Source organism: Silurus meridionalis, chromosome 17 (genome assembly GCF_014805685.1).
Source record: "Silurus meridionalis isolate SWU-2019-XX chromosome 17, ASM1480568v1, whole genome shotgun sequence".
In the NCBI taxonomy this organism is placed as follows: Eukaryota; Metazoa; Chordata; class Actinopteri; order Siluriformes; family Siluridae; genus Silurus; species Silurus meridionalis.
In genome coordinates, this window is record NC_060900.1 from 16,379,071 (window position 1) to 16,407,061 (window position 27,991).

At 37.0% G+C, this 27,991-nt stretch overlaps 2 protein-coding genes across 3 annotated transcripts in view; one reads left to right on the forward strand and one right to left on the reverse strand.

Moving 5' to 3' along the window:
• Window positions 1-16,900, forward strand: part of sema3gb (sema domain, immunoglobulin domain (Ig), short basic domain, secreted, (semaphorin) 3Gb) — a 31,005-nt gene extending 14,105 nt beyond the window's left edge. The window contains exons 3-18 of one of the 2 annotated variants that reach the window (XM_046871193.1): window positions 6,865-7,025; window positions 8,791-8,853; window positions 9,086-9,205; window positions 9,314-9,407; window positions 9,526-9,645; window positions 9,771-9,916; window positions 10,681-10,795; window positions 10,890-10,959; window positions 11,089-11,233; window positions 11,420-11,642; window positions 11,791-11,879; window positions 11,999-12,040; window positions 12,666-12,823; window positions 13,010-13,077; window positions 13,296-13,423; window positions 14,048-16,900. In XM_046871193.1, the coding sequence (XP_046727149.1) occupies window positions 6,865-7,025; window positions 8,791-8,853; window positions 9,086-9,205; window positions 9,314-9,407; window positions 9,526-9,645; window positions 9,771-9,916; window positions 10,681-10,795; window positions 10,890-10,959; window positions 11,089-11,233; window positions 11,420-11,642; window positions 11,791-11,879; window positions 11,999-12,040; window positions 12,666-12,823; window positions 13,010-13,077; window positions 13,296-13,423; window positions 14,048-14,452 (2,147 nt within the window). In that variant the 3' untranslated portion in view covers window positions 14,453-16,900. The remainder of the gene's footprint in view (window positions 1-6,864; window positions 7,026-8,790; window positions 8,854-9,085; window positions 9,206-9,313; window positions 9,408-9,525; window positions 9,646-9,770; window positions 9,917-10,680; window positions 10,796-10,889; window positions 10,960-11,088; window positions 11,234-11,419; window positions 11,643-11,790; window positions 11,880-11,998; window positions 12,041-12,665; window positions 12,824-13,009; window positions 13,078-13,295; window positions 13,424-14,047) is intronic. The other variant, XM_046871194.1, reaches the window with a different exon arrangement.
• Window positions 16,901-17,950: 1,050 nt separating this feature from the next.
• wasb (WASP actin nucleation promoting factor b) lies at window positions 17,951-27,751 on the reverse strand. The gene is given in 13 exon segments (XM_046872298.1): window positions 17,951-18,907; window positions 19,014-19,125; window positions 19,798-20,225; window positions 20,378-20,531; window positions 21,390-21,432; window positions 21,523-21,599; window positions 21,602-21,714; window positions 21,888-21,923; window positions 22,050-22,076; window positions 25,824-25,920; window positions 26,399-26,485; window positions 26,643-26,783; window positions 27,505-27,751. Coding segments are annotated over 13 exon segments (1,473 nt in total). The 5' UTR covers window positions 27,607-27,751; the 3' UTR covers window positions 17,951-18,851.
• Between the last annotated feature and the right edge of the window lie 240 nt (window positions 27,752-27,991).

The window sequence follows — 27,991 nt, forward strand, 5'->3', positions numbered from 1 at the left end:
AGTGGAACAGATCCCTGTTCTGAGAAATGGGATAGGCTTGTGTAGTTGCCAGAGTATTATTAGCCTGTACGGTTGCTGTGTTTAGCCGAGCACAGGGAAGCCCCCCAGAGCATGCAGGCACCTGACGCCAGCAACCTGCTCTGGTATGGTGCACACACACACACACACACACACACACACATACACATACACACACACACACACACACAAATACACACATACAAATACACATGCCAAGCTTCAGCTGGTGTCATCCAGCTCCAGTCTGAATCGATGTAGGTATATATTTGTATCCAAGTAACTAAGCAATGTCAGAAACTTGCACTGGGTTTACAAATCTATCCAACCCCCGTAGTCTTCTAATGGACAGATTGAGATATAGCAGGCCTGGTGTCTCTTCCTGGAATGAAGCCCTTTTCCCAGATTGCCTGACGCCACAGGACCGATAGTGACGCTCCCTTGGAAATGTGGGAAACAGTTTTGGAAAGTAGAAAGACATGCATATGCTCAATAACTGGAAAAACGAGCAGGATTAATAGCTGAGAGATCAGAAATAGCCTTATGGGAAAGGTTTTTTTTTCTGACGAATCTTTTAAATCAGAACTTAAGTCTTCCGGCCTTAGTGCAGTGGTTTGGATGTGAACAGTTGGATAATGATGAATTTATTCAAATGATCATTTTACAGCACAGACGCTGAAAGTACAGCAGCATTAGACCTCTGTCTTAGGCAAAGTTGAAGAGTGACATGACGAGAATGACAAGAATGATAAATCTAGACTGAAATCTAACATATTTTGTATAAAACATGTAGATGTCTCTCCCTGTGTAGTGCGTTGATGGACTTTTCTGGGGAATAAGTTTGCAGAGCTACATTTTGCAAAGAGCTAAGATTACAGTTGATCCAGTGAAGTGGTTCCAGAACATATTGTAACCAGATATTTGGACGGAAAGTTTGTTTCCATAATTGGGACTTTTAAATGATGAGATGGTAAAAAAGCAACAATCTTAATAGGTCAGTGGAAATGACCTGTTTTGCATTGTTTCCCAAGAGAAACTCTGAGGAATTCTACACATATCTAACCCTTTGCTTTGACCTCCTTCTGAAATATGCATTGGAAGACACTGCCCTATTTAGATGTATTTTAATGGCATCAAGCCATAGTTGTAGTCATTATAAGATCATCCGAGATCTAAAATGAATGTTCAAAGAACAAAATGTGTCAAATCTGTAGACGATATAGACCTGCATAGACTTTCATGGCATTTTATAGGATGTTCGTGGTCTGGCCTGCAGCCATCTCTACTGGCCAGGAGCCACTAATTTCACTCAAAGAGCTTATACCATTTAAAAAAATGTAACAGATGAGTGTTAGATTGCTAATCATCACACCACACGGTCCTGCTCATATCTTATTAGGGACTGTTAAATCTGAGTAAAGAATGTAGATTAATAATACAGATTTCTAATATATTGTTTGCATCCTTAAGGGGGAGATTGTAGCAATGATACAGGACCTACATTAAGAGACTGCTTTAACAGATTCCTTTCCTGATAAACTGCTGAACTGGATTGCACTGCCTTCAGTAAGCTGGATATACAGAAGCGTCTGCAGCTGGAGTTTAGACTAGGCTCAACTTAGCATTTACCAAAAAAACATACAGACACACACAGTTTTCTGCACTTTTTAAACAGTTAGAATCTGCTTTCTGACCTAATTGAGCTGTAGACATAGCAGTAACCGTATGTTTCCTTTGCCATTTAAAAACATTTTATAATGTCATATTTTTCAGACTCACTGGCACATTACTGATGGTAATGGGGTTTTTAATTAAATTTCTCTATAATACCCTATAATTCACCCAGTCCTTGAACTATGGACAGTCCATCATATTTCATTAATGTATTTTTTTTTTTTTTATTTGGTCACATATACAGTACATTGAATTGTCAGTTCATTGGGCATTTTACCTAAAAATTATTATAGATTTGAACTGTAGTTCATCTGTTGTTATAAACAATTTATAAGCCCCCCACCCTTTATACATTCTATTATTAGATGTGGATCACAATAGGACTTCTGCTATCTGGGTTTTATTTGGGTAGTGGACCAGGCAGCCCACACACTAGGTGTTGGTCTTTTTCCCCTGGTGGCTTCTTCTAAATGGCTTAAAATGTGAATGATTGCCACCATTTGTATACACCTATAGGTGTTCTTAATAAATACAATGTAGTGGCCTAGTGCACATGCCATTAAAACCTTTTGCTCTTGACTCAAGTGGCAGCTTGCTCTTGAATTCTGGGAGAATAATAAGCTTTAATGACCTACTTAGGAAAAGCTCTGCACAGTTTGTCACGTGTTGCACATTATTAAAATGAACAATTTAGTCCAGTCTAAAATGTGTGTGTGTGTGTGTGTGTGTGTGTGTGTGTGTGTGTGTGTGTGTGTGTGTGTGTGTGTGTGTGTGTGTGTGTGTGTGTGAATCAGTGGGTACACCATGTGGCTGTGTGAAGTAGGATATTAGCGGGGCATATTTTTGTACGAATTTTAAAGTAGCAAGTTCAAACATGCATGTTGTTTGCTCTCCAAATGATGATTATAAATGATGGATTTGATTTTGATTCAGATAATGAAAGAGCACGTGTGAAACATGCAATCACACATAAATGTAAAGAAACACAGAAGGCTATGTGAGGAGAAGAAGGTCTGCTCTATGCCTTGGAGAGTATCTCTTCACTGTGCCCCAGAACTGAGTCACCACCAGCTGGTTATTTCAGTTCCAGGTGAAAAACATTTCCAATAATAAACCCAAATACTGTTCTTGACTGTCGGGGTGGAATATGCACAGTCACTAAACTAACACCTAGTCAGTGTGATCATCTCAGTTATAATATCTAATATTAGTTCTTATTGTCATCCCTTTACTGGATTTAAACAACTCCCTTTGTGTTGTGATTGACTTGTTCAGCTCCAATATTTCCTGGATTTTTGAAAGCAGCCTGATCTCCTGCTTAGAGAAGAGTGCGAGACAAAGAGAGAGAGAGAGAGAGAGAGAGAGAGAGAGAGAGAGAGAGAGAGAGAGTATGGAAAATGTGACCACTTTTGTTCTCCATGTATGAATCGCATTTTGCCAGTTTTTGGCTGGGGGATTTAACCCTGGCACCAGTTATTACACACACATGCACACAGACACTAATAGTCACCTTAGACAAAGCCAACTGGCAAAAATGTTTATAATAAGATTAAAAAACATGGCTTCTTCCAAATCCTCACTTTGTTGTTGCATAATACATTATTTATGCAATACTGGGCATATATATATATATATATATATATATATATATATATATATATATATATATATATATATATATATATATATATATATATAAAATTGTTTCTACTGTGCACAGACAGGTATATACATATTCCATATGGTTTTGTTCAGTGGAGTTTATTCCAGGGCAGATCTGCTTAATTTTAGGCCACTTATTTTTCATTGTATTCATTGCTTGTCAGGCTTTCCCTCTTCGCCTACTTTCTGTCGTCACACATTACACACTGGCATTCTGAACTGAAGTTCCTTAATAGCTGATGAATTGCACCAAATCAGCAGAAATGCAATGCCCCCATGATGTCATCTTTTCCATTTTGCTCATATGACTTAAAGTTTGCACGCACACAGCCACAGGGATGAACAGTATTTATGGTACATGTATTTCAAATACATATTTCAAATATAAAATACGATTTTTTTACTTTGTATTTGATGGGGTTGATGAAATTGGCTTCATATTTTGTATCAAAATACTTTAGTGTTTTGTATTTATTTTGTTTTAAAATACTGTAAAGTACTTTGTAAGACGCCTGCATGATGGCATCATAATAAAAATGTGGCCTCTGATTGAAGCACACTCAGTAGTTTGCCCAGACTTGTTGAGATATGAACTGAAAATTGATCCATAGGGAAGAAGGTGGCGAAGGTAAGAAACGTGCAGGGTGCCAGCTTTCAAATAAGTGTCCACTGATAAGTAAATATTTGATTGCTGAATATTGTATTAATATTGAAGTAGCTGTTAGTAGGATCATGATTTTGCATACCATTATGAATAACTGTCTGACACATAATATATTATTATATTTATGTTTGACAATCCTTTGATTAATAAGTTGCCATGAATACAGGTGCCATCAGTTGTCTTATTATGAATGATTGGTTTGTTATTGAATCAGTGTTGTTGATGCAAAGCAGCCCTTCGTTACCAAACAACAAGTAAACTAAATTAGCATATAATTATGAGTCATTCACAAACTGTTAAACATTAAACTGTTGGCTACTTTACAACTAACCTTCCTCTGAATATTTGATCTTCAACTGGTTGCATATGTCAGGTTTATTGCATGACTCGGCCAGAGAAAAGCTGTTGCTATCAAACATTGTTTACCTAATCAACTGAGTCAGTGTAATGGTAAAATATAGACCTAATAGGCCAATAGTATGGCTGCTGTATTTTGTAGTTTATTTGGTATTTGCCCAATCCTGCACAGACACAAACACACACATACACAGACAACACACACACATACACGCATGCACACACACACACACACACACACACACACACACACAGACACATTTGTCTTAGTATCCTTGTGAGGACTTACCTTTTAGTTTTTCAAATAAAATCTAATAAAATGCAAATAAAAATGCTTAAATGACTAAACTGTGTGCAAATATAGGTCAGAGGGGTCATAATAGGGGCCATGCACTGTGACTTATCTTAGTTCAGAGGGCACAGCACGTCAACCAGCTGAATAGCATTTCCATTTCCTGAAGCTACACAAGCAGTCACATGATTTGTACATATTTCACTTTGTACGTGAACAGACTGTGAGACGTCAAAGTATGGATTCATGGTCAGACTGGTGTAATTAAGTCAGATTAATGTAGCAGAAGATAAATATCCATTTAAGCACAAGTGTAGATAAACATTAAAAACAAATATTTAGTGAACACAGTATGGCTCGGTTTTCATATAATGATGGCAAAATTATGAAATGACACATTACCTGAGTATGAATTTAACACATTTTAGTCACATTGAGTCAGTTTTAGTTATGAGATGCTGCATGGTTTTTCTTATTCCCTTCTAGCTACTGGGGGAAGCAAATACCTTTATAAATCTGGGTGTGTTGGCTTGGTCTAGGCAGTCTGGCGCTTGACCTTCTGCCCTTCCCTTACCCAAAGATAGTGGATTTTGTGGGTAAGGCCTGTTGGACAGGGATGAGAAGAGGGCACTGAGAATAGCACGATGGCGTCAGGAATGCCGGGAGTGCCAGTAAGATTGTGAACATGGCTGGAGGATCACCCATACAGCTGCCAGAGGGAGACACACACACACACACACACACACACAGACACACACACACACACACACACACACACACACACACACAAACACACCCCATCAGCACACTTCGCCACCTATTTAGAGCACCAAAAAGAACATCAAACACAAAGCCAGAAGTCAGTACACATGCAGATCTTAATGGATGTGTGGATGTGAGAATTGAAATATTACTACTAGTTTAGGTAAAAATGAATATATAAGATTAGAATTAGAATGTGGCTATAATAAATGGACAATGCTCAGTTGTAAATGTGCATTTCTCAACCTGAGCTGTAACCAGTCTCATTTCCAGCACAATAAGCTATAAGTTAGTAGTTTGATAATTGGATGTTTCATAGTTTCAAAGTAGTATGGTCACTGTCACAGTTCTTATACTGAGGTAAAGCTATGTGAAGTATTTTATGATTTCGGTTTGTCAGTTTGACGTCATTTTATCTTACAACAGAGCCATATGTATGAATGTGACCTTTTCACCGCTTCCACTAATTCTATTTCTATTTATTCAGTGACCGTTGACTCAGGTTATTATTTTGGAGGAAGCTTGGCGATCCTCTGAGATCAAAGTGCAGTGTGGTATGAGGTTAACGTGAAGTAATTTATAGGTTTGGTCCGTGTCGCCGTTTCTCTGTGCTAAACATGCACTTCCATTTGTACTCGTAGAGGGCAATAATGTCAGCACCTCTTCCCTACCTCCCGATTAATATCCAAAGCTACGCCACCTTCTGCCTTTTTTCTCTTTGTCTTTCTTGCTTCCTTTTTAAATTTACCTCAAGTCACATGATACTTTTATGACATTATTTAATGTCTGTCTCTTGTAATATGATGCTAGGTGTACATTTTTGGTAACAAAAAAAACCCATTTGCTTCAAAATAATCTAGTGTATATGACAGAGAAAGAAAAAAGCTCTCAAAGCACAAAAAGGGACAGTTTAGCATGCAGCCATCCAGCATGCTCAGACAGCTGAACTCATCTTTCATCTCTGCACCTGCTCCGGTCCCTTGTTCCTAGAGACAGAAAGACGCACAGACATGGAGATAATATAGTACTGAAATGACTGCCACCTGCTGTATGACAGAGAGAAATGAAGCTGCATCTCTATGCATCAGATTAAAGCATTTGGTTCTCGAACTGATTTAGTAACAGAATGTTGTTGTGTTAATGATAATCCTCATCTCACTAATCCCACAATGAGAGAAACTTTGTGAGGGTTTACCTGTTTTACTTTTGGTGGTTAACGCACTGTTCTGTAATCTTCTGCTCAGTTCACAATAGCCCTTTATTTAAAAAAACCCACAAACTCCTTAACTCCTTAATATGCACTTGATAGAGGGACAAAATAAAAGAAAAAAGTCAAGAGTACATTTAGAAACCGAATGCAACCATTTTAGTGCCTTATTATGTGTAGAAACTACTGAACTTAAAATACATATTGCTGATTTTTTTTCTTTCATAGAGCTCTTGGAAACAAGGACCATCCGGCCATTCAGCTTCTCCTTTAACACAAGCGACTATAGAATCCTCCACATGGACCAGGACCAGGGCCGCCTTTACCTGGGCAGCTGTGAATATATAGTCTCTCTGGACATGCAGAACATCAACAAGGAGCCACTCATTGTAATACATTTTTGCAATTAATAGTCAATATAGTCAATGAATTGACCAGAATAAGCAATGTTTATTAAATAATTTGTTAAAAAAAAAAGATAATCTTTCCTTTTGATCCCTGTTTAGACAGAAACCTTGTGAAATGCAAAGTTTACCAGTTTCATATAACATTCATGTGATTTAATTGCATAAATCACGTCATGTTTGTGGTAAAATTTGAAACCTGATCTCATGAAATATTTACAGGTGCATCTCAATAAATTAGAATATCATTACAAAGTTGATTTATTTTAGTAATTCAATAAAAAAGTAAAACTTGTATATTATATAGATTCATCACACACTGATATATTTCAAGTATTTATTTCTTTTAGTTGTGATGATTTTGGCTCACAATTAACAAAAACCCACCAATTCAGTATCTCAAAAAATTTGAATACTTTATAAGACAAATAATAAAAATAAATTGTGAATTGTTGACCTTCTGGAAAGTATGTTAATTTACTGTATATTTACTCAATACTTGGTTGGGGCTTCTTTTGCTTTAATTACTGCCTCAATTCGGCATGGCATGGAGGTGATCAGTCTGTCGCACTGCTGACATGGTATGGAAGCCCAGGTTTCTTTGACAGTGGCCTTTAACTCATCTGCATATTTTGGTCTCTTGTTTCTCATTTTTCTCTTGACAATACTCCATAGATTCTCTATAGGGTTCAGGTCTGGTGAGTTTGCTGGCCAATCAAGCACACCAACACCATAGTCTTTAACCAATTTTTGGTGCTTTTGGCAGTGTGGGCAGGTGCCAAATCCTGCTGGAAAATGAATTCAGCATCTCCATACAGCTGGTCAGCAGAGGGAAGCATGAAGTGCTCTAAAACTTCCTGGTAGATGGCTGTGCTGACCTTGGACCTGATAAAACAGAGTGGACCAACACCAGCAGATGACACGACTCCCCAAACCACCACTGACTGTGCAAACTTTACACTCAAACAACTTGGATTCTGTGCCTTTCCTCTCTTCCTCCAGACTCTGGGACCTTGATTTCCAAATGAAATGCAAATAGGGTTTTTTGCCTTTCATCTGAAAAGACGACTTTGGCCCACTGAGCAAAAGTCCAGTCCTTTTTGTCCTTTGCCCAGGTATGACACCTCTGACGTTGTCTCTGGTTCAGAAGTGGCTTGAGTTGTAGCCCATGGATACGTCTGTGTGTGGTGGCTCTTGAAGCACTGACTCCAGCTGCAGTCCACTCTTTGTGAATCTCCCCCCAAATTCTTGAATGGGCTTCATTTCACCTTTTTTTTACCACATAATTCCCCCATGATTGTGTAACTTGAACCAGACTGAGACACCATTTAAAGGCTCAGGAACCATTGCAGGTGTTTGGATTTAATTGCTGATTAAAGTGTGACACTACCAGTCTTCAATATTAAATTTTTTCTCAATATTCTCATTTTCTGAGATACTGAATTTTGGGTTTTTATTAGCTGTAAGCCACAATCATCAAAATTAAGAGATATAAACACTTGAAATATATCATCTGTGTGAGATGAATCTATATAATATGAGTTTCACTTTTTGTATTGAATTACTAAAATAAATTATCTTTTTAATGCTATTTGAGATGCACCTGTAGATATGTTGTAGTTATTAGAGAAAGCAGGAAGGGTGTACTTTTTGAGATGTGTGTGACCATGTTGGGGTTTTCTGTAGAGTTTTACAGTGTTTGCAAGCAAATGATATATAGTGTAGTGAGTAACTTTGTGTTTCATCCTAGATCCACTGGCCTGCTACTACTCAAAGAAAAGCAGAGTGCAAGATGGCTGGAAAAGGAGGACAAGTAAGCCTTCATCAATCCTGGCCCTTTCAGTGGATGAATTCTTAACTGTAGACATACTTAAATGGCAAATTATAGCTTGCTGTCTGGTTTTGATGACCGTTTCAGTGTGTGTGTGTGTGTGTGTGTGTGTGTGTGTGTGTGTGTGTGTGTGTGTGTGTGTGTGTGTGTGTGTAAAAGGTGAAATGAGTTCTCCTGAGGCATGAAAAGATACATTTCCTTCTTTTCCTTATAGGGAGAGTGTGCAAACTTTGTGCGCTTGATCGAGCCATGGAACAGGACACATCTGTACACATGTGGCACTGGAGCGTACAAGCCCATCTGCACCTTTGTCAATAGAGGTTGGAGGGCAGAGGTGTGCACATACACATACTCACATTTGAGGCTTATATGCAACACCATTCAGGAACTATGTTCTATAGTAAAAGCCTGCTAATCATCCTGTTGCTGTGTTTGTGTTCAGGAATACCGTTTCCGCCTGGTGCCAGGCTATGTGGATTCTGGAAAGGGAAAATGCCCCTATGATCCACGGCAAGAAAATGCTGCAGCACTGATCAGTAAGTCTTCACTTTCTCTCTCCTCCCTTCTTCTAAAATCTAGAAGAACTGAGCTACTATCTCATGCTTCATTAATATTGATTCATTTTTGTCTCTGCACTGTTTTCCACTATTGCAGATGGGAACCTGTATGCTGGAGTGCATGTAGACTTCATGGGCACAGACCCAGCCATATTCAGGACTCTAGGAGACCGACCTGCTGTCAGGACAGAGCAGTACGACTCACGGTGGCTTAATGGTAGGATGTGAACAGAAAGGGCGTATTTCGAGAACACAAAAAAATTCTTGTAATGTATAGTATTGATGATGAGTTTATATGTTCATGGCTTAACACTAACCTTAATAATGCTCTGTTTCTTTTAGAGCCCGTATTTGTAAAAATTCAGAAAATTCCAGATAGTACAGAGAAGAATGATGACAAGCTGTATTTTTTCTTTCGGGAAAAGAGTTTGGATGCAGCAGGAGGCAGCACCCCCAGTGTGTTGGCCAGAGTGGGCAGAGTTTGTCTGGTGAGAACATGTGCACACAGAACTGCTAAAACATTTCATTTTATTTCTGATATATAACCATCATTCCCTAAAAAACACACATAATTTAACTTTCATAACATATAAAAGACACAGTGACTTAAAATATACTGTCTTAAGGACTGAAATGCTCATAACATACAGCATTCCAGAAATAGGATTTAAACACACAATATTTGCATGACCTAAGGATTACAGTTTTCATTACACACACAAAACATATACATGATTTGAGGGCAAAACCATCCAATGCATATACATGATTTAAAAAAGATTATTTTTACTGTCATGAAAATACAATCACAATTACTTATTTTCTGGCGAAAATTCCATGTTTATGTGATCAGCAAGTAGATCTCTGGTAGCATGTCATAATGTTTCTATGATAATAAATATATTAATAATAAAGACACAGTTTTACACTGTTTTAGAGAACAGGGCTTAAATGTTTGTTTTGGGTCTTTGGGGAGTGGTTGCTCAGTGGTTGAGTTTCTGGGTTACTGAATGGAAGGATGGGGGTTCAAGCCTTGGTTTCGTCAATGTTGCCAGTCTTGGGCTCTTGAGCAACCCTTAACCCTCTGTGCTCCAGGAGCAAGAAGGCGAAGAAAGAATTTCATTGTGCTGTATTATATATGTGACAAATAAAGTCTATTCTATCTTCTACCTGATTCATCAGCAGCTGAGGAAGTAATTAGAATATATTACAATGTGAATAAGTTACATTTCTCATGTCTGTTTTCCTTTAGAATGATGATGGGGGTCAGAGGTCGCTGGTGAATAAGTGGACAACTTTCCTGAAGGCGCGTCTGGTCTGTTCTGTAATTGGGGCGGACGGAGTCGAGACATATTTTGATGAACTACGTAAGACTGCGTATTATGTTTTTTTTACCTTTTTTCATTGATGTGTGTTGCTTTTCTTGATCCATTGGAGTGACAGATTTATATTTATGTTCAGGGGACGTCTTTATTCAGCGGACTAACGATGAGCGCAGTCCTATGGTGTACGCTCTATTCTCCACAGCAGGGTAAGGAACGAACAGAAAGCTTTTGAACTGCACATTTTTAAATCATGTCAATGTGGCCTGCATAAATTAGATATTTACAGTATGAAGTGTGAAACTGACTTTTTGCTTCCTCTCACACTCTCTTTTTAGGTCTGTGTTTAAAGGTTCAGCAGTGTGTGTGTATTCTATGTCTGACATCAGAAATGTCTTTAATGGGCCCTTTTCTCATAAACATGGGCACAATTACCAGTGGACGCCTTACACTGGAAAAATTCCTTATCCACGCCCCGGGACGGTGAGTAGCGGAATAATCACACAATGTGATCCTGAGCAGCAAATAGATTATAAGCCATGATGGGAAACTATTAAACCTTAAAATCAAGTCGTTTCAAGTACTGAACTGTAGTAGAAATTTAGCATATTTTTATTTTATTGTTTTGGGGTATGAACAATACAATTTCTTCTTTCTAAATAAACCCAGTGCCCTGGAGGAACATTTACTCCTGGAGTCCACAGCACCAAAGCCTTCTCTGACGAAGCTGTCAACTTTGTACGCGCTCACCCTCTGATGTACCATCCCATTTACCCTACACACAAGCGCCCTCTGGTGGTACGGACAGGCGTAGACTACCGCTTTACGACTATTGCAGTGGACATGGTGGATGCTGTAGATGGGAGATATGAAGTGCTCTTTCTGGGAACAGGTACATTTAGAAACAAAAAAATTGTGTTTTTACTGAGCTTGTGTATGTAATTACATACATAACTATGAAAGTATGTCCTTTTAAAAACAATTCTGGCTCAAATTTCTAAAACTCTCTGAAGTGATGCTTCTGACTTGTTGTTTGATAGACAGAGGAACGGTTCAAAAGGTGATTGTACTGCCAAAAGACACAAGCACAACAGAAGAGCTCATTCTTGAAGAGGTGGAAGTTTTCAGGGTAAAGATAACATTAATAAAAGATAATCATTAAAAATACTTTTTCTATGAATGGATTTTCAGTGTGACAACTAAAACACTATTAAAGGCAGCTAAGTATCTGTCACTCGTGTTTTTTAGACGCCAGCACCAGTGAAAACCCTGAAAATTTCCTCTAAGAGGGTAAGGGACTTGTGTTTTAAACATTTACTTCATTAGTACACTACATATATATATATATATATATATATATATATATATATATATATATATATATATATATATAATCTAGTAATCTAAATTATTTATTTAAATAATTTTTATAATTACCATCTAATCATAAAATTATTTAAACAGTTTTTTGAAATTCTTGTTTGAAACAGAAATATTTAAAATGATTATTATGTTGCATATGTACATTCAGCATACACATTTAACATTTACTAAAATGTTCTAAACATTGTGTTCCAATGACCATGACAATTTATTAGTATTGTGATCTATTTTTTGTCTTGTTTTGGAAGTTTTGGAGAAAAAGTAGTTCCCCTGTTTACTTAGTTTGGTTTCGGGAAAATAATTTTTAAAAAATCCTGATTGAAGAATATTGTACAAAGCACTCAAATAAAAAAAAAGTAAATGCAGTTTAATACAATGAAGGACAAAAAAACAGAAATAGGAAAATCAGAGGTCATCCAAGGTTTTGGCTAGGCGAGCAACACTGACAAAAATAGAACTGGTTTTATAAATCCTTCCTGAAACAACCTTCAAGTTGACACATTGTCTGTGTTCACTCTGTTATGGCTAACAGCAACAGCTGTATGTCTCATCGGCACGAGGACTCACCCAGGTGTCTTTGCATCGGTGTCCTGCATATGGTAAAGCCTGCTCAGACTGCTGCCTGGCCAGAGACCCCTACTGCGCCTGGGACGGAGAGAGCTGCTCTGCTTTCACCCCCGCCACCAAAAGGTCTGTACCTTTCTCTCTACATGCACATGCTCTTAACAATAATTTTAATTCTTGTTAACAAGTTTTTTAAACAAAAATAAGCAGATTTTGAGCATGTTAATGCATTTTACCTTAACAGTGTATTATTTCTGTGCATGTGTAAGATGAGAATAATGGTCAATGTTATGATAAATGATAATTCTTTAGGAGAAGCAGGAGACAGGATATCAAACATGGTGACCCGTTACGTCAGTGCAGGGGCTTCAACTCGAAAGGTTTGTGCATGTGCATGTGACTGTGATGTATTTGGATAATAAATAAAGTTGTGGTTCACATGATTTTTCTTTATGTTCAGGGAACTACAAAAAGCGTAATTAAAGACAGTTATTATTAGGCCATAGGACATGAAAGCTACAGAGTAATGCTCTGCAAATTTGCAGAATGGCAGCCAGAAATAGCATCAGCTACTAAAGTATCTCTTCCTGTCTCTCAGTAGAGAAGCGTCTGAGGGAGACGGTGCAGTTCGGGGTGGAGGGCAGCAGTGTGTTTCTGGAGTGCCAGCCCAGATCTCCTCAGGCTACAGTGAAGTGGTTCTGTCAGAAAGATGGCAAGCGCAAAGCAGTAAGATTTCAAATCAACACTCAGGCACAACCTTAGGAAGGGTTTTTGGCATGACAAGCAGGTATAAAGTGCAACAGCTTGCTTTGCGGCGCTTTAACACTGCAGCAGACACTGAACTGAGTACAAAAGCTCACACTCATATGGTTTTGACATAAAGAAAGAGAAACATTTAATTAATGTAGCAAAAATATGAGTTTCTTTATTTCTTTATAACATTGAATAGTGTATTGCACTTATCCATTATGATAGTTATAGCTAATTCACATTCATTGAAATCCGACAATTCCACAGACGTCTATGGCTAGGAGCCCAGGAAACAAAATTGTTCATGTTCTTGTGTGGAAGAGATAGAATACTTTCTCTTCCCTGCCATACACACATATGCTAACTAATCAAATAGAGCTTCTCTGTGTGGTTGATAGAATTTCTTGTGATACTGCATGAGCATGTCACTTGCTACAAAGTCTCTGGCACGATAACGTGACTGGTGTTGTGGTAAAATGTTCTATACACGGCATGTATCATCATGAAAGCTTTAGCACCTTGATGTTTTTATAGATACTAATGATCCTTTTATTTATGTTCACTAATGTATTCATTATCAAATTGAACCTCATTTTACAGCTCAATCGTGACAAAGATGTCCTGAAGACGGCTCATGGCATCCTGCTGAAATCTCTTAGCCAATCAGATGCTGGCCTCTACCACTGCCTGGCCACAGAGAACAACTTCAAGCATACCGTAGCCCGTGTGGCGCTGCGAATCCTTGACCGTGAGATTGTGGAGGCCCTAACAGCTCCAGACGGCCCCTCAGACCCTGAGCGTCATCAACATGACTTGCAGCACCACCCACCACCTCCTCCACCCCCACCACAAACCCTGCCCCCAATGGGCCAGACACAACCACAGCCTGAGGTTACTCTCATTAACCAGTACTGCCAGTCCTACTGGAAGCAGCCACACAAGCCCAAGCGCACTAACCGCAGGCATGCAGAGAAACAAGAGCTTGAGGAGCTGCAGGTGCAGTGAACAAATGCTCATAAAGCTACGTTTTGGTTGCATTCTCTACATTGTATGAGCAGGCAAAATCACACACAAAAAAACTGTTTATAAGCTTAATGTCATGTTCATCCCCTGGGGCCATGCACAAGGGTTAAATCCAATAGACTTATTTTATAAATATGGAATTTTACACTGCAGGTTGGATATTGGGTGACGCATGGTACTGTACCATCAGCTTGCTTTCAGTTCGGCTCTAAATTACCATACATGTCTACAAGTTTGCAGTGTGATGCATTTTGGGATAATTTACATACACTGAGCTAGCAATTTAGCACTTATCCCACTCCTACATTGTATCTACGCACTTTGGTCATTGAATATCAGCCTCTAGTAAGTGTATATGTTCCAAAAAAGAAAAGAAAAAAAACAGGAAACTGATTCACACCAGCATTAAGTATATAAGATTCGTCTGTTTTGTTTACCATAAAAAAATGTAAAGAAAAAAAATATCAGTGTTCCATAAATCTTGTAGTTGTGTAGTTCTGCTGCTTTGCAATGCTTGTATTTAAAGGTCGTTGTGTTGAGTCAGATGATTGTTAGTCGTCAGTTTGTGGTAAAAAGCAGTGGAAAAAAGCTGTGCCGGACTTCTATATGATTCCATCCTCTTTCACGGCACAGCCATCTGCTGATTCATCAAAAGAAAAAAAAAGAAGAAGCTTTTGGTCCTGTATTGGGATGTAATTTTGACCTGCATTATGCTGACCAATATTTATGTTATCATAGACCAAGGGTGATTTAATAATGTGCAAAGGTAATATGGTTGCGTTCCTTTCCAGTTTTTGATAGTAAGTACACTTGAGCTAGTCTGCATCAGACAAATCACAGCTGCAAATTTTTTTAACTCTAGTGTCACGATGTGTTTATTTATAACGATTAATAGAGAACAGTGTTTATAACCGTTTTTGCAATAGCTAAAGTCCTAAGTGTCATTATCAGCAAGTAATTATTACTCGAAAATCTAAAATTCTATTCTATTTTATTAATAGTTAGGAGAAAACTACAAGGTTATAGGTTCACTGTTCTAAACAGGAAGGATGGTGTCAGTTTCAGCAAGATAGATGTATGGACCAAAATTTGCTCCAGCCTCCTGTTATAAAAAAAGGGGGATTTGCAAGAAAGCATAAATACAGAAGAGAAAGCTGAGAATGTTTTTATTTTTATTTTTTATTAAGCACAGAAAAAAAGAAAGAATTTTGAGAATGAGTCAAAAAGATTTTTATGGCTGTGGTACATTTTTACATAGGAATACGAGCACATAATTCTAGGGGAAAATTACTGTACTTGTTTCTGTCCTGTGCTGGGAACGTAATGTGGGACAACCATGTAAGGTATTTTCCTTGCATAATCAGGTCATTTTTGGTGGGAATTTTCCGTAACTTATTGCATCTTCCAGATAAGGTCGTATTTAAAATTTGTAACACACAAACACAAAATATTTGGTAGTTCTGTAACTTTTGCACCTTTTACATATCAATGGTAGATGTTTTCTGTGGTTAACTGTGGTCTTGTGCTTGTGTATAAAGGCAGTTCTTGTGCTTGGCTGTGTGTATTACACATGTACATAGAAGTAATAGTTATTTGGTCAAGTTTGAACTCTCTCTTTCTCTCTCAATCTCTCTCTCTCTCTCTCTCTCTCTCTCTCTTTCTCTTGTTTTTTCTCTCTACACAAGATATTTATTTTGAGAATGTACATATTCATGGCCCTTGCTCACTTTGGTGGTGGAATATGACTGGGAATAGCTGATTTTATTGTGTGTACTCACTAACAGGACCAGAATATACAGGCTCACAAAAAGATGCTTGTAGCAAAACGGTGCAAGGATTTTTTTTTTTTTCAGCAGTCGTGATAATAGTCAGTTTATAATCTGTTTCTCAAGCATGATTTTGCCAGTATGACGAATTCAGTGTAAAAAACAATTAATGTTTGCAGCCAAATCAGGGGAAAGAATGTCAAATGTAAACGTCTCAGAAGAAATAAATAAGATGTTGAAATTCACTTTGTACGAAAAGTTCGTGGACATGGACAAATTCAAAACTTCTCATCGGTGATATGTATGTATGTATGTATGTATGTATGTATATTTATACTGAAAAGCAAGAGAATGTCTGAGGGCTAGCACGAAAGCCCAATGCATAACAGTTTCTAGCCATTTAAATGTTATTGAGGTATAAGATATGGGCTTTTGGAGGAAATGTGTTATGAGACCCAAATGGTGTTTGATTCTGCTTTATCCTTGCTCAAGTGGCTGCATAATTACAATAATTCTCTTATGTATTCATTGTGTTTTTGTTAGCTTAATTTAATGTGGTCATTTGTAATAAATAATATTTTATTATGCTTATATTGTGAGGTTGGAAATATTAATAGATGTTTTATAATCATAACAATAAACTGCTGTATTTGTTCTTATTTAACTTCTGGTTGTTATTAAACATTTAGTCTTTTAGAGCTATTATTAAAAACATAAAGAAATTAGGAAGACTTATTCATAATTAATATTTTCTGTTCATAAAAGTATGCCATGAGTTCTTAGAGGGGAAATGTAGTGCCTGGGTTCTGATTTTAAAGTCCATATACCGTAATTTCCGGACTATTAAGCGCCAAATATAAGCCGCACCCAATGAATTTGACAAAGATTTTTATTTTGAACATAAATAAGCCGCATCTGTCTAGAAGCCGCAGGTGTCTACACTGAAACTAATGAACTTTACATAGGCTTTAATGAAAGACAGTGTCTGTTACACGGCTTGTATCTAAACAGTAGCCTACCAAGAAAGTCTTTGTTCACTGTCTTCCTCCTTCCTTTCACAACAATTTCTCTCGGGAGTTTATCTTTTGGCATCGTCGTGCGTTTAAAAATCACCATCGTTGAAGCTTTTCTCCCGATGCCGTGCAGCTCAGAACACAGGTGAAGTGCGTTTTTTCATGCCCGGTTGTTTTCAGCGTGACGAATGATTCGCATTTCCTGTAGACAGTTCGAGTGAGCGGCAGGTCAAACGTCAGAGGAACCTCATCCATATTTATGATGTGGTGCGGCCCGATTCAGCGGAAGCACATCTGATTTAATATAAAGTGTTTCATTGGTTCACCTGAACCCGTTCCGCAATTTCATTGGTCTAATGTTATGGAGCTCAGTTTTTTGGCTTGAAGCTTGTGAAACCCAGAAACCCAGGAAAATACATAAATTAGCCGCTTCTATGTTTTAAGCCGCGGGATTCAAAGCTTAGGAAAAAAGTAGCGGCTTATAGTCCGGAAAATACGGTAAATCCATTAGTTCACACATATAATTAATATTTAATCTATGCAAAATATTATCTATTATTTATTATTATTATTTAAGCAAATACAGATGTGGGTAGTTAAAAGAAAAAAACAACATAAAGTGTCAAGGTTTTGGGCCTCTATGCAACACCAGATGTGCAGTGTGAAATCCCTTCAGTGAGCCTTGAAGTACAGACGGGATGATCACCAAAGATATTCTTTATTCCCAGGTATTTTGATGATGGTGGAGATCACTTTCTAAACAGTCACTCCAAAACCTTTCATATATGTTGGTTTGGGATTTGGTGACTATAAAGGCTATAGCATATGACTAATATTATTTTAACACAAAGCTAACCATTCAGTGGTGTTGGGATTTAAACTCACAAACTTCTACCACTCCTCTCATTTAGATTTGCTAAGGGTAGGGACATTATTAATTTTTTTTAATTGTCTTTGCACATGCTGAGTTAAACCACTTTATAGTACAGCCAGAGCAACTTAAAATGATCTTTGCATAAATACACAAAAGAAATATATGGACAAAAGGGAAATTGTTCACACATGACACTATTCTAAAAGATTGCATAATGAATTTGCTTTATTCAGTTTTAATAATTTCTATATTTGTTTTCAACTGAACCCTTAAATGCATACTTCAGGCTGCTAGTGACTCATGATTTAGAAAAAATCTTTCATTAAACAGAGAACAGATTGATTGATAAAAATCTTAATTTACATATATTCCACACAATTTAAATGTCTAATTATTGTGAAAAAATATGTTTTGTATTTGACAGTTTTGCAGTAACATGACAGTCTGTATAAAATCATGTTAGTCAACATAACAGACAGTTACTGAGACACCCAAACAGTTACTGAGACACCCACCATTAAGATTATTCACATTTAACATCCAATTTTATTCATCCTTGATAATATACTAACCGTTCCTAATCTTGTCACCATAACCCCAAATAAAAATCCTACTTTAACTGCCATTTTCAGTATACAAAATGAACACATCATTTTGATTCTCCATGTGTTTGTGTGTGTGTGCACATACATTCCCAAAGGTGTGTATACCCAAAATGGAAATTTGCATTAGTCATCCCATTCATCATCATCTTCATCCTCAACTCCATCATCTTCTTCATCTTCTAGAGAAATGTTTGATTGAAATTGGACATAGTTATGAGGCTGCTCATTGAGACAACATAAAGTCATATATCATTTATCCTACATTTATTATACTTGGATAGTTACCTGAGGAATGAATGACTTTGCTTCTTTTCTGCATCACCATCATCAGAGCTCCAACAATGCCCTCACCATCTTGATCTTGTGATGAAGAATGAGAATCAGGACTATCTGTAACCTGAAATATAAGAGTACAGTACATGAACTGAGACCACATTTTGTAATAGGGGCAAGTGCATGAATTTGAGAAAACAAGAATATGAAGCCTTGAAAAAAGAAAAATGTATATAATATTTACAACATCATATAGATGGCCAGACAGGCCGAAAGACCGACAGATAGATAGATAGATAGATAGATAGATAGATAGATAGATAGATAGATAGATAGGTAGGTAGGTAGGTAGGTAGGTCGGTCGGTCGGTCGGTCGGTCGGTCGGTCGGTCGGTCGGTCGGTCGGTCGGTCGGTCGGTCGGTCGGTCGGTCGGTCGGTCGGTCGTCGGTCGGTCGGTCGGTCGGTCGGTCGTCGGTCGGTCGGTCGGTCGGTCGGTCGGTCGATCGATCGATAGATAGATAGATAGATAGATAGATAGATAGATAGATAGATAGATAGATAGAGATTGATGTAACCACAGTATGTGACTCTGAAATGTTTGGCATTAGAGGATTTTATATAGAGAACATCAGCAGAGAAAACATAATAATCAGAGACTTTAACTTAAAATGAGCTATAATTATAGTAGATGAGAGCTTGGTTAGCTTATACTTGTGTGGACTCTAATACTTTACAATTAAGTGTCAGAGCAAATCAAGTTCACAACTTTAAGATTGAGAATAACACTTGGTCTTACAGTCTTTAGCTTGGTGCCCAGTCGTATCTGGTCAAGTAATGCTCCTCTGCCTCCTCCTGAACTTGAGGAAGGATTACTAACTGGGCTGCGACCATTGGAGCTAATGACAGGAGCAGGAGGTGGAGGAGGTGGAGGGGGAGGAGGAGGTGGAGGTGCACCTCCTCCACTCATACCAGCACTAGCAAGATTTGTGGGGGGAGCTAAGTAACCAATAGAGGGAGGAGGTGGATGTGGAGGTCCAGTTTTTCCAGGCGGAGGAGGGGGTGGAAGGTGTTCACGATGAGGCGCTCGCTGATTACGGGATGGGGGAGCTGGTGGAGGTTGACCAGGGATGGGAGGAAGGCTACGGTCCCCACGAGGTGGAGGGGCTGCAGGAGGTGCACCACCTGGCACTGGGGGAATACTCCGAGATGGAGGACCCATAGTATCTGTGTGGACAAAAGAAATTGTAAAAATTTGCTAATGTAACTGTAGCGCTTTCTGCATAAACAGAACTTTGCTAAATTCAACAATACTATTTGATTGCAAGAATATATAATATAAAAATTGGTCTAAAAGAATCCATGATGCCAACACTGACCCTGTTTCCTCATCTCCTCTTTGACAGCATCCAGGCCACCAGACTGCTCAATGAAGTCATAGATAATTTTGGATGTCTCTTTGTCTGTCAGCTGGTCTTCACTGATACCAGCACAAGAAAACAGTTTTTTCAGATCTGGGTCCAGATTATTGGTCTAGAAAGGAGGTACAGGTATATTCCACATGAATCACTGTAAGGTCTATTGAACCTAACTATGGACCTAATGATGAAAGGTTAATTTTTTTTTTTAGCTCAAAATGTATAATATAATGTTAAAAATACTAATTAAAAATCAGATGTATGAAGTGATTAAAAGTAATTAAACAGGTGACAAAAAGAACTGTGATTTACACATTTGAAAGAGAGGGGAGAAAGGGAGAAATCCAAAATTTTGCCTGCATAGACAAACAAAAACGGCTTATTGGTGAAACATGGTGCAATTTGTCAAGAACTAAGCATAAGGTGAGTAAAATACTAGTCTAAATATATATTTCTAAATTAAATTTTTTTGTAAAAAATTAAATAAAATAATTAAACATTCATAATGCCAACTGTACAAATTACGACTACAGTAAATAAGCTATCGAATATGTACATAGTCCTTATTAGTATATTAGAAACTATGAATAAATGGAGAATTATATAATTTTGAAGAAATAATTTGTTGTAAAAGCCATTTTCCTGGGTTAATAAAATGGCTTTATAAAATTTAAAGTCACATTATGACAGGAACTACTTACATTTTTTTCAGAAGCACTAGTGGTAGAGGTCTCCTCTCCTCAGCTTATATATTAGATGGCAATAAATGTGTTTGTTTTTGTAATATATATATTATGTGCTACTATTTAAGTTACATGCATTGGAAAATAATCGTTCCCACAGTATTTTGTAATGAGTAATTAGTTTCACAGTCATTACACTGAAGCTATTCAATGTTCGTGTGTTGACACATTGTAGTCGCATAAAAACACTGTGAAAAAATGTGACTACTGAAGTGAAAAAAGGAACTTACATCAAAACCAGTGTTTGGATCCCATCCTACATGTGTGACATGCCTGGAAGTAAGAAAATAGTAGATATGAGATTTGTAAAAATTTAACAGTACTTACCATTTACATGTACAAAGACCATTTATACAAACTTACTTAAAACCACTGGGTGCCCCGATATCTGCCTTCGTAAGTCGAGGTCCCTTTTTCTTCCCCTTTTTATCCTTTTTAGTATGCCAAAAGCTGCAGGTGCAGGCACAGGGATACTAGGAGGCCGATACCGAGAGGCCAAAATGTCAGGGTTTGGGATATCTCTTGTGGTCATGCCACCTGGCAGCATCTGTGGACCTGAAAATAAATACAGCATACAGTATCTGAAACCAGAAAGTAGGTATACATGCCATTGCAACACAGAGCATTTTTAGCATTATTATTCAAAACAATATTTATACTCAACAACAAATATTAAGACATCAGCCTAAGGTTGTTTAAGTTATACAAGACAACAACATTCTACTGACCATTTGACGGTGGTGGGGGTGGTAGTGCTCGTTTTTCTGATGGCAAACAAATAGAAAGAAACTTTAACATTTTTTTTTTTTACTTCCTAACATTAAACAGAACAGTGACATTTGAGTTGGAAAAAAAAATTTTAATGTCAATTTGCACTTGCACAAACATACCTTCAGTTGGAGCATTCAGCCTTTTTTCTAATGAAAAAAAAACATAGATGGAAGTTGGTGAGGTGCTGATAAAATAAAATCAGCATGTTAACAGGGTTTCAAATGTAAATAAAACACACTACAAAAAGTATAATACACGATAGGAGAGGTGTCACAGGAGAAATGGAGCCTATCATTGAGAGGCAAAAACACACCGTGTACTCACACATGCATTTACATGCATTCATGTAGTCATCCATGCCTAAATGTAATTTATCTAACATGCAGGATAACTACACGGATTGAACCAGAGTTCAGGAACAAACTAATAAAAGCTGAGCATTGAGAAGGTAAGACAGAACCACCAAGCTACCCTGTACGTGATCACATTGATGTAGTATTGAGACATATTCAAAAAAGCATACACATATCTTTTATTTATTTGGGTGATGCACTTAGTGCATTCACTTACTGTGAAAACCTAGCCCCTAATAAGTTGAATTAGCTTTTACAGCACAATGTATACGTACAGTAGATGTAGCGCCATGTATATTTGCTGTTTGCAAAAATAAATGAAGAAATTAACTTAAATTAAATGAGAAAAAAAACACATTTGTTTTCTATTCTCTCTTTCATGTAAAGAAAAAATTGCATAGAAACCCTCTTGACATTGGCACTCCACTATTGCTGGTTTGCTTAATGACTGACAGTAGCATCTTGTCTCCAATGTGCACAAGTGCTAGTGCTATCAAAACAGACATATTGTGTTGGTGTAATGTACATCTTCACTGCTAAACATAAGGTACAATTACTTGCTGTTAGTGCACATTAAGCACAATGCTAAAAGGGTTCATATAAAATGTTAAGGTGTTAGTTTCACTAACGACTGAGTGAGTAGGAAAAAGGTCAATTGATTTTTATATTTTTATTTGCATACAGTGTGTTCAAAAAGTCCCTGCACAGCGGCTGCATTGAGCAGGTAGTGGAGCACATTTTTAAAGCTGGCTATTAATACATCGATGTAGTGAGTGAAAACTTTCAAGCAGCTTTTCAAGAGACAAGAATACCACATCACGATACTGTGCAAGATTAAATTATTGATGTGATTAAAGTATTAATAAATATATGAGTGAGAATAATTGAGTTTTATTATATGAATAGTTTCCCATAACCTACTATACGCAGCCACTGCAGAGGGAATGATTTAACGCAACTGTATTTGTATTTTGATGTAATATGGCTATAAAATCCACTAAATAGGTTTAGTTTTCACCGATATTATTTTATGCAATTTCAGCAATAAATATTAATTAGTTTTTATGGAGTTTTATTTATATATACCTTTTATGTGCGGAACATCTGAGTTAAAATCTGAGTTTCCTTAGGAACGTATTAAGTGCAGCAAGATTGTTTAGTCTCCGCTCGCACATTGAGTGCATTATTATTATTATTATTATTTTATTTTATTTTATTTTATTTCATTTTTTTATTGTATTTTTTTATTATTATTATTATAAAACTTGAAAACATACACGACAATGCCAAGTGTATAAAAAAAAAAACTACAGTTAGCTCAGTGTCACTGTGGCTACTCACTCCGTAACATTTGTTTTAGCAGTTAATGCTAGCGCTATGGATTCTTTAGTGTTTTATGTCCAGCGTCAAGAATTTCCATTAAAAGGAAAAAATCCTGCCAATTCCCGCATATCAAGGCAGTGAATGAAAAAAGGATGGGAAAAAAATTAAGATATTTGTTAAAGTGTGCTAAAATAAGTAAAACAGTTGAGTAGATCATATCTTTAGAAAAATACACACAAACAAACAAATCTGTATTACCCAAATGTGGTCTAATAAATTTTAACTATTTAATAAAATGTTTTTATGTATTTACTTTTATTTAAACAATTTCATCAGATTTTTTTTAATAAAAAAATATAAAATATTATATTATATTATATTATATTATATTATATTAAGAATATAATATTATCCCCTAACCCCTAAAAGTTAATTTATTTCAGTAATTCAACTCAAATTGTTAACCCGTGCAGTAAATAAATTAAAAGCACACAGACTGAAGTAGTTTAAGTCTTTGGATCTTTAAATTGTGATGATTTTGGCTCACATTTAACAAAAACCTACCAATCAGTCTCCACAAATTAGAATATGGTGACATACCATCAGCTAATCAACTCAAAACTCTCAGTTTGGTTCACTAGGCTACACACTCATGGGGAAGACTGCTGATCAGACAGTTGTCCAGAAGACAATAATTGACACCCTTCACAAGGAGGGTAAGCCACAAACATGCATTGCCAAAGAAGCTGTTGTTCACAGAGTGCTGTGCCCAAGCATGTTAGCAGAAAGTTTAGTGGAAGAAAAAAAGTGTGGATGAAAAAGATTCACAACCAACCGAGAGAACCACAGATTGAAGAGTCATGTCAAGCAAAATCGATTTAAGAGATTGGGTGACCTTCACAAGAAATGGACTGAGGCTGGGGTCAAGGCATCAAGAGCCACCACACACAGATGTGTCAAGGAATTTGGCTACAGTTGTAGTTTTCCTCTTTTTAAGCCACTTCTGAACCACAGACAACGTCAGAGGCATCTTATCTGGGCTAAAGAGAAGAAGAACTGAACTGTTGCCCAGTGGTCCAAATTCCTCTTTTCGGATGAGAGCAAGTTTTGTATTGCATTTGGAAACCAAGGTCCTAGATTCTTGAGAAAGGGTGGAGAAGCTCATAGACCAAGTTGCTTGATGAGTGTTAAGTTTCCACAGTCTGTGGTGATTTGGGGTGCAATGTCATCTGTTGGTGTTGGTCCACTGTGTTTTTTGAAAACCAAAGTCACTGCACCAGTTTACCAAAAGATTTTAGAGCATTTAATGCTTCATTCTGCTGACCTGCTTTTTAAAGATGCTGATTACCTTGTCCAGCTGGATTTGGCACCTGCCCACACTGCCAAAAGCACCAAAGGTTTGTTAAATGACCATGGTGTTGGTGTACTTGACTGGCCAGCAAACTCACAATTGTCAAGAGGAAAATGTTCACCAAGAGACCAAAAAATGCAGATAAGGTGAAGGCCACTGTCAAAGAAACCTGGGCTTCCATACCAGCTCAGCAGTGCCACAGACTGATCACCTCCATTCCACGCCGAATTGAGGCAGTAATTAAAGCAAAAGAAGCCCAAATATTGAATATATACACAGTAAATGAAAATACATTCCAGAAGGCCAACAATTCACTATAAAATATTTTTTTTTAGTCTGATAAAGTATTCAAATTTGTTGAGAAATGTGAGCCAAAATCATCACAATTAAAAGAACCAAACTTAAACTACTTCAGTCTGTGTGCATAGAATTTATTTAATACACCAGTTTTGCAATTTGAGTTGAATTACTATAATAAACAAAAATGTAATGTTACCACATTCTAAGACATCCTATATAGAAATAACCACATTGCTGGAAAAGTTAGGTGTCCTAATACTTTTGTTTCATATAGTGTATGTCTAGTGCATTGATTTGTACAGTACAGAAATTCTAGTAATTTTGTACATGTGATAGACACTGTTATTCACTTATTTTCAGTAACCACTTTATACTGGTCTGAGTCACTGAATCTGGAGCTTAACCAAAACAAACTAATTTGAGTCAGGGAAAAGAAGTTAAAATTTTACAGTTTAGCTGTTACTACTCTAATGACCTATTCATTACCACTTCCCCAACTTTCACCAGCCGGAATAAATAGGGCATGTGAACAATGAATAGTGTATGTGTTAGTGTTTCTATTTGACCTTGACGATTGGATCTCTGGTTGATCTTGTCTTCTAATATTTTTCTGAACTGCTCCGATTCCTGATCATTTGCAAAGTTCAGACCCACTTGGCAGTCCTGAAACATATAGAGATATATTACTGCTGTACGGGAAATGACCAAACCCTTTTTCTCAAAGTCAAACTGCAAACATCTCTCAGCACATAATGCAAATTATCATGCATGTTCAACTTGAAGAATAAATCATTATTATTGACATTAATAAATGTTCATTACTGTAACATGCCACAGGTCAGCTGCAAACAATAAACTTAAAAAAAAAAATTCAAAACCTCACAGCAAGCGAGCCCGCCATAATTATTGGCACCAATCAACAAGTTATTCTATAGTTTTTCTAATATATATATATATATATATATATATATATATATATATATATATATATATATATATATATATAAAAGCAGCTTAAATGTTAAAGTAAATAGGTATAGTAAGCAACACACTGGTGATTCAATCCATCCTATATCTTGTTCTTTTAGAGTTACAGCAAAATTTATAATGTGTTTTTATACAATAATAGATGTATTCTTACATCTGCAGGAAAACTGTGAAAAAATGGCTTTGGATTGGAGTAAGTCATCTGATTATATAACTCTTGCTCCCATACCATTTTCCCCTCCTGAAATAAACATACATAAACACACACTTAAATAACTATCTGCACTTTTTACATTTAGTTTTCTTATGGAAACAGACAACATTCATTAAAAATCTTTAAATATGGTATTTATAGTTAAGGATCACATAAAATTGTAGCAAATATTTAAAGAAGGGACCTTGATGTCATAAAGGCGGATGAAGTATGAACGGCGTGGGTTGTCTTTGACAAAACACACCACTCCGGTATGCTGTAGATTCCAGTGGGCTGGACTGTGGGGAAGGGCCATATAGAGCTGCACAACAGCAGTGGCCATAGTCTACACAAAAATACATACAAAAACATGCATATATATATATATATATATATATATATATATATATATATATATATATATATATATATATATATATATATATATGTAGAAACACACAACTTTGATAAGCACATAACATAATTCATAAATATAAAACAAACTAATGCATGTGTATGCATTCTCTCTGCCACAACAGGAAGTGGCCTCAAGCAGCGCTTCCTGTCAGTTTGATTCGATACTTGTTTTTATACTTACGAGTGTACAAACACACTGACGATAATTTAGTCTCTTATTAGTCATAGATTGTGTCAATGTGCAGCGAATAGTCCAGTATCTGACGTTTTAGCAGTGTAAAACACATTATAAATTAACAGATCAGTTCATTAAATGACCAGGGTATGGGTCACGGCCTGTATTATTCTGGCAGTTTAATCTGATTTCTGCATTGTTTAACAGAATACCCACAAAGAAAATGAACACGAAGAATTAAGATTGAGAGCTGTAGTTACATTTGATAAGCATTAGCAGTAGCACATGTTGTCTCTCTATGTATAACAAGATAGCTTTGAGGACTTTTGAAACTTTCCACAAGCATCCAGTCATACTATTAATCGACAGATGGCTTAAGTCATCTTAGATGTCATAAGCTATTATCTTAGTTCTATGGTGCCTCAACTCTCCTTAAGTTTGGACTGATTGATAGTTAAATGCTCATATAGCTCACCACACATCTCCGGCCCAGCAAGTCCAACAGACGCTCATTCTCCTGGATGCTGAGGAGAGAGCTGTGCACATTCTCCTGCCCTTTAGACTTCCCCTTGCTCATCTCTCCTTACTGTGGGAACACAATCGTACCCTAGGATAGTGCCCAGACTTGCTCCACTTTGCCTATACTAAAACTTCTGATATTTGTTTGAAATGGGCGAGAGGTTGGGGAACTGTGACTTCCGTGTTCTGTGATATGATGTCAGTCTTAGTGAACAGGAAGAGCAACCACAGTGTGTATCTGTTCCGTGAGGCCTTGGTAGTCTCGAGTTATAGCTTAAACAAGGAACTACACAAAACTCAAGTAATCTTCTTACTGAGTCACGTTTACGTCTTTTTCAACGGGATTACTTCATAAACACTACAATAGCACAATTGTCTATTTTTTTCCCACACTGGCAAACTTTTTAAAAGCCCTATTGTGGGAAGTTGTGGTTGCTCAGGCA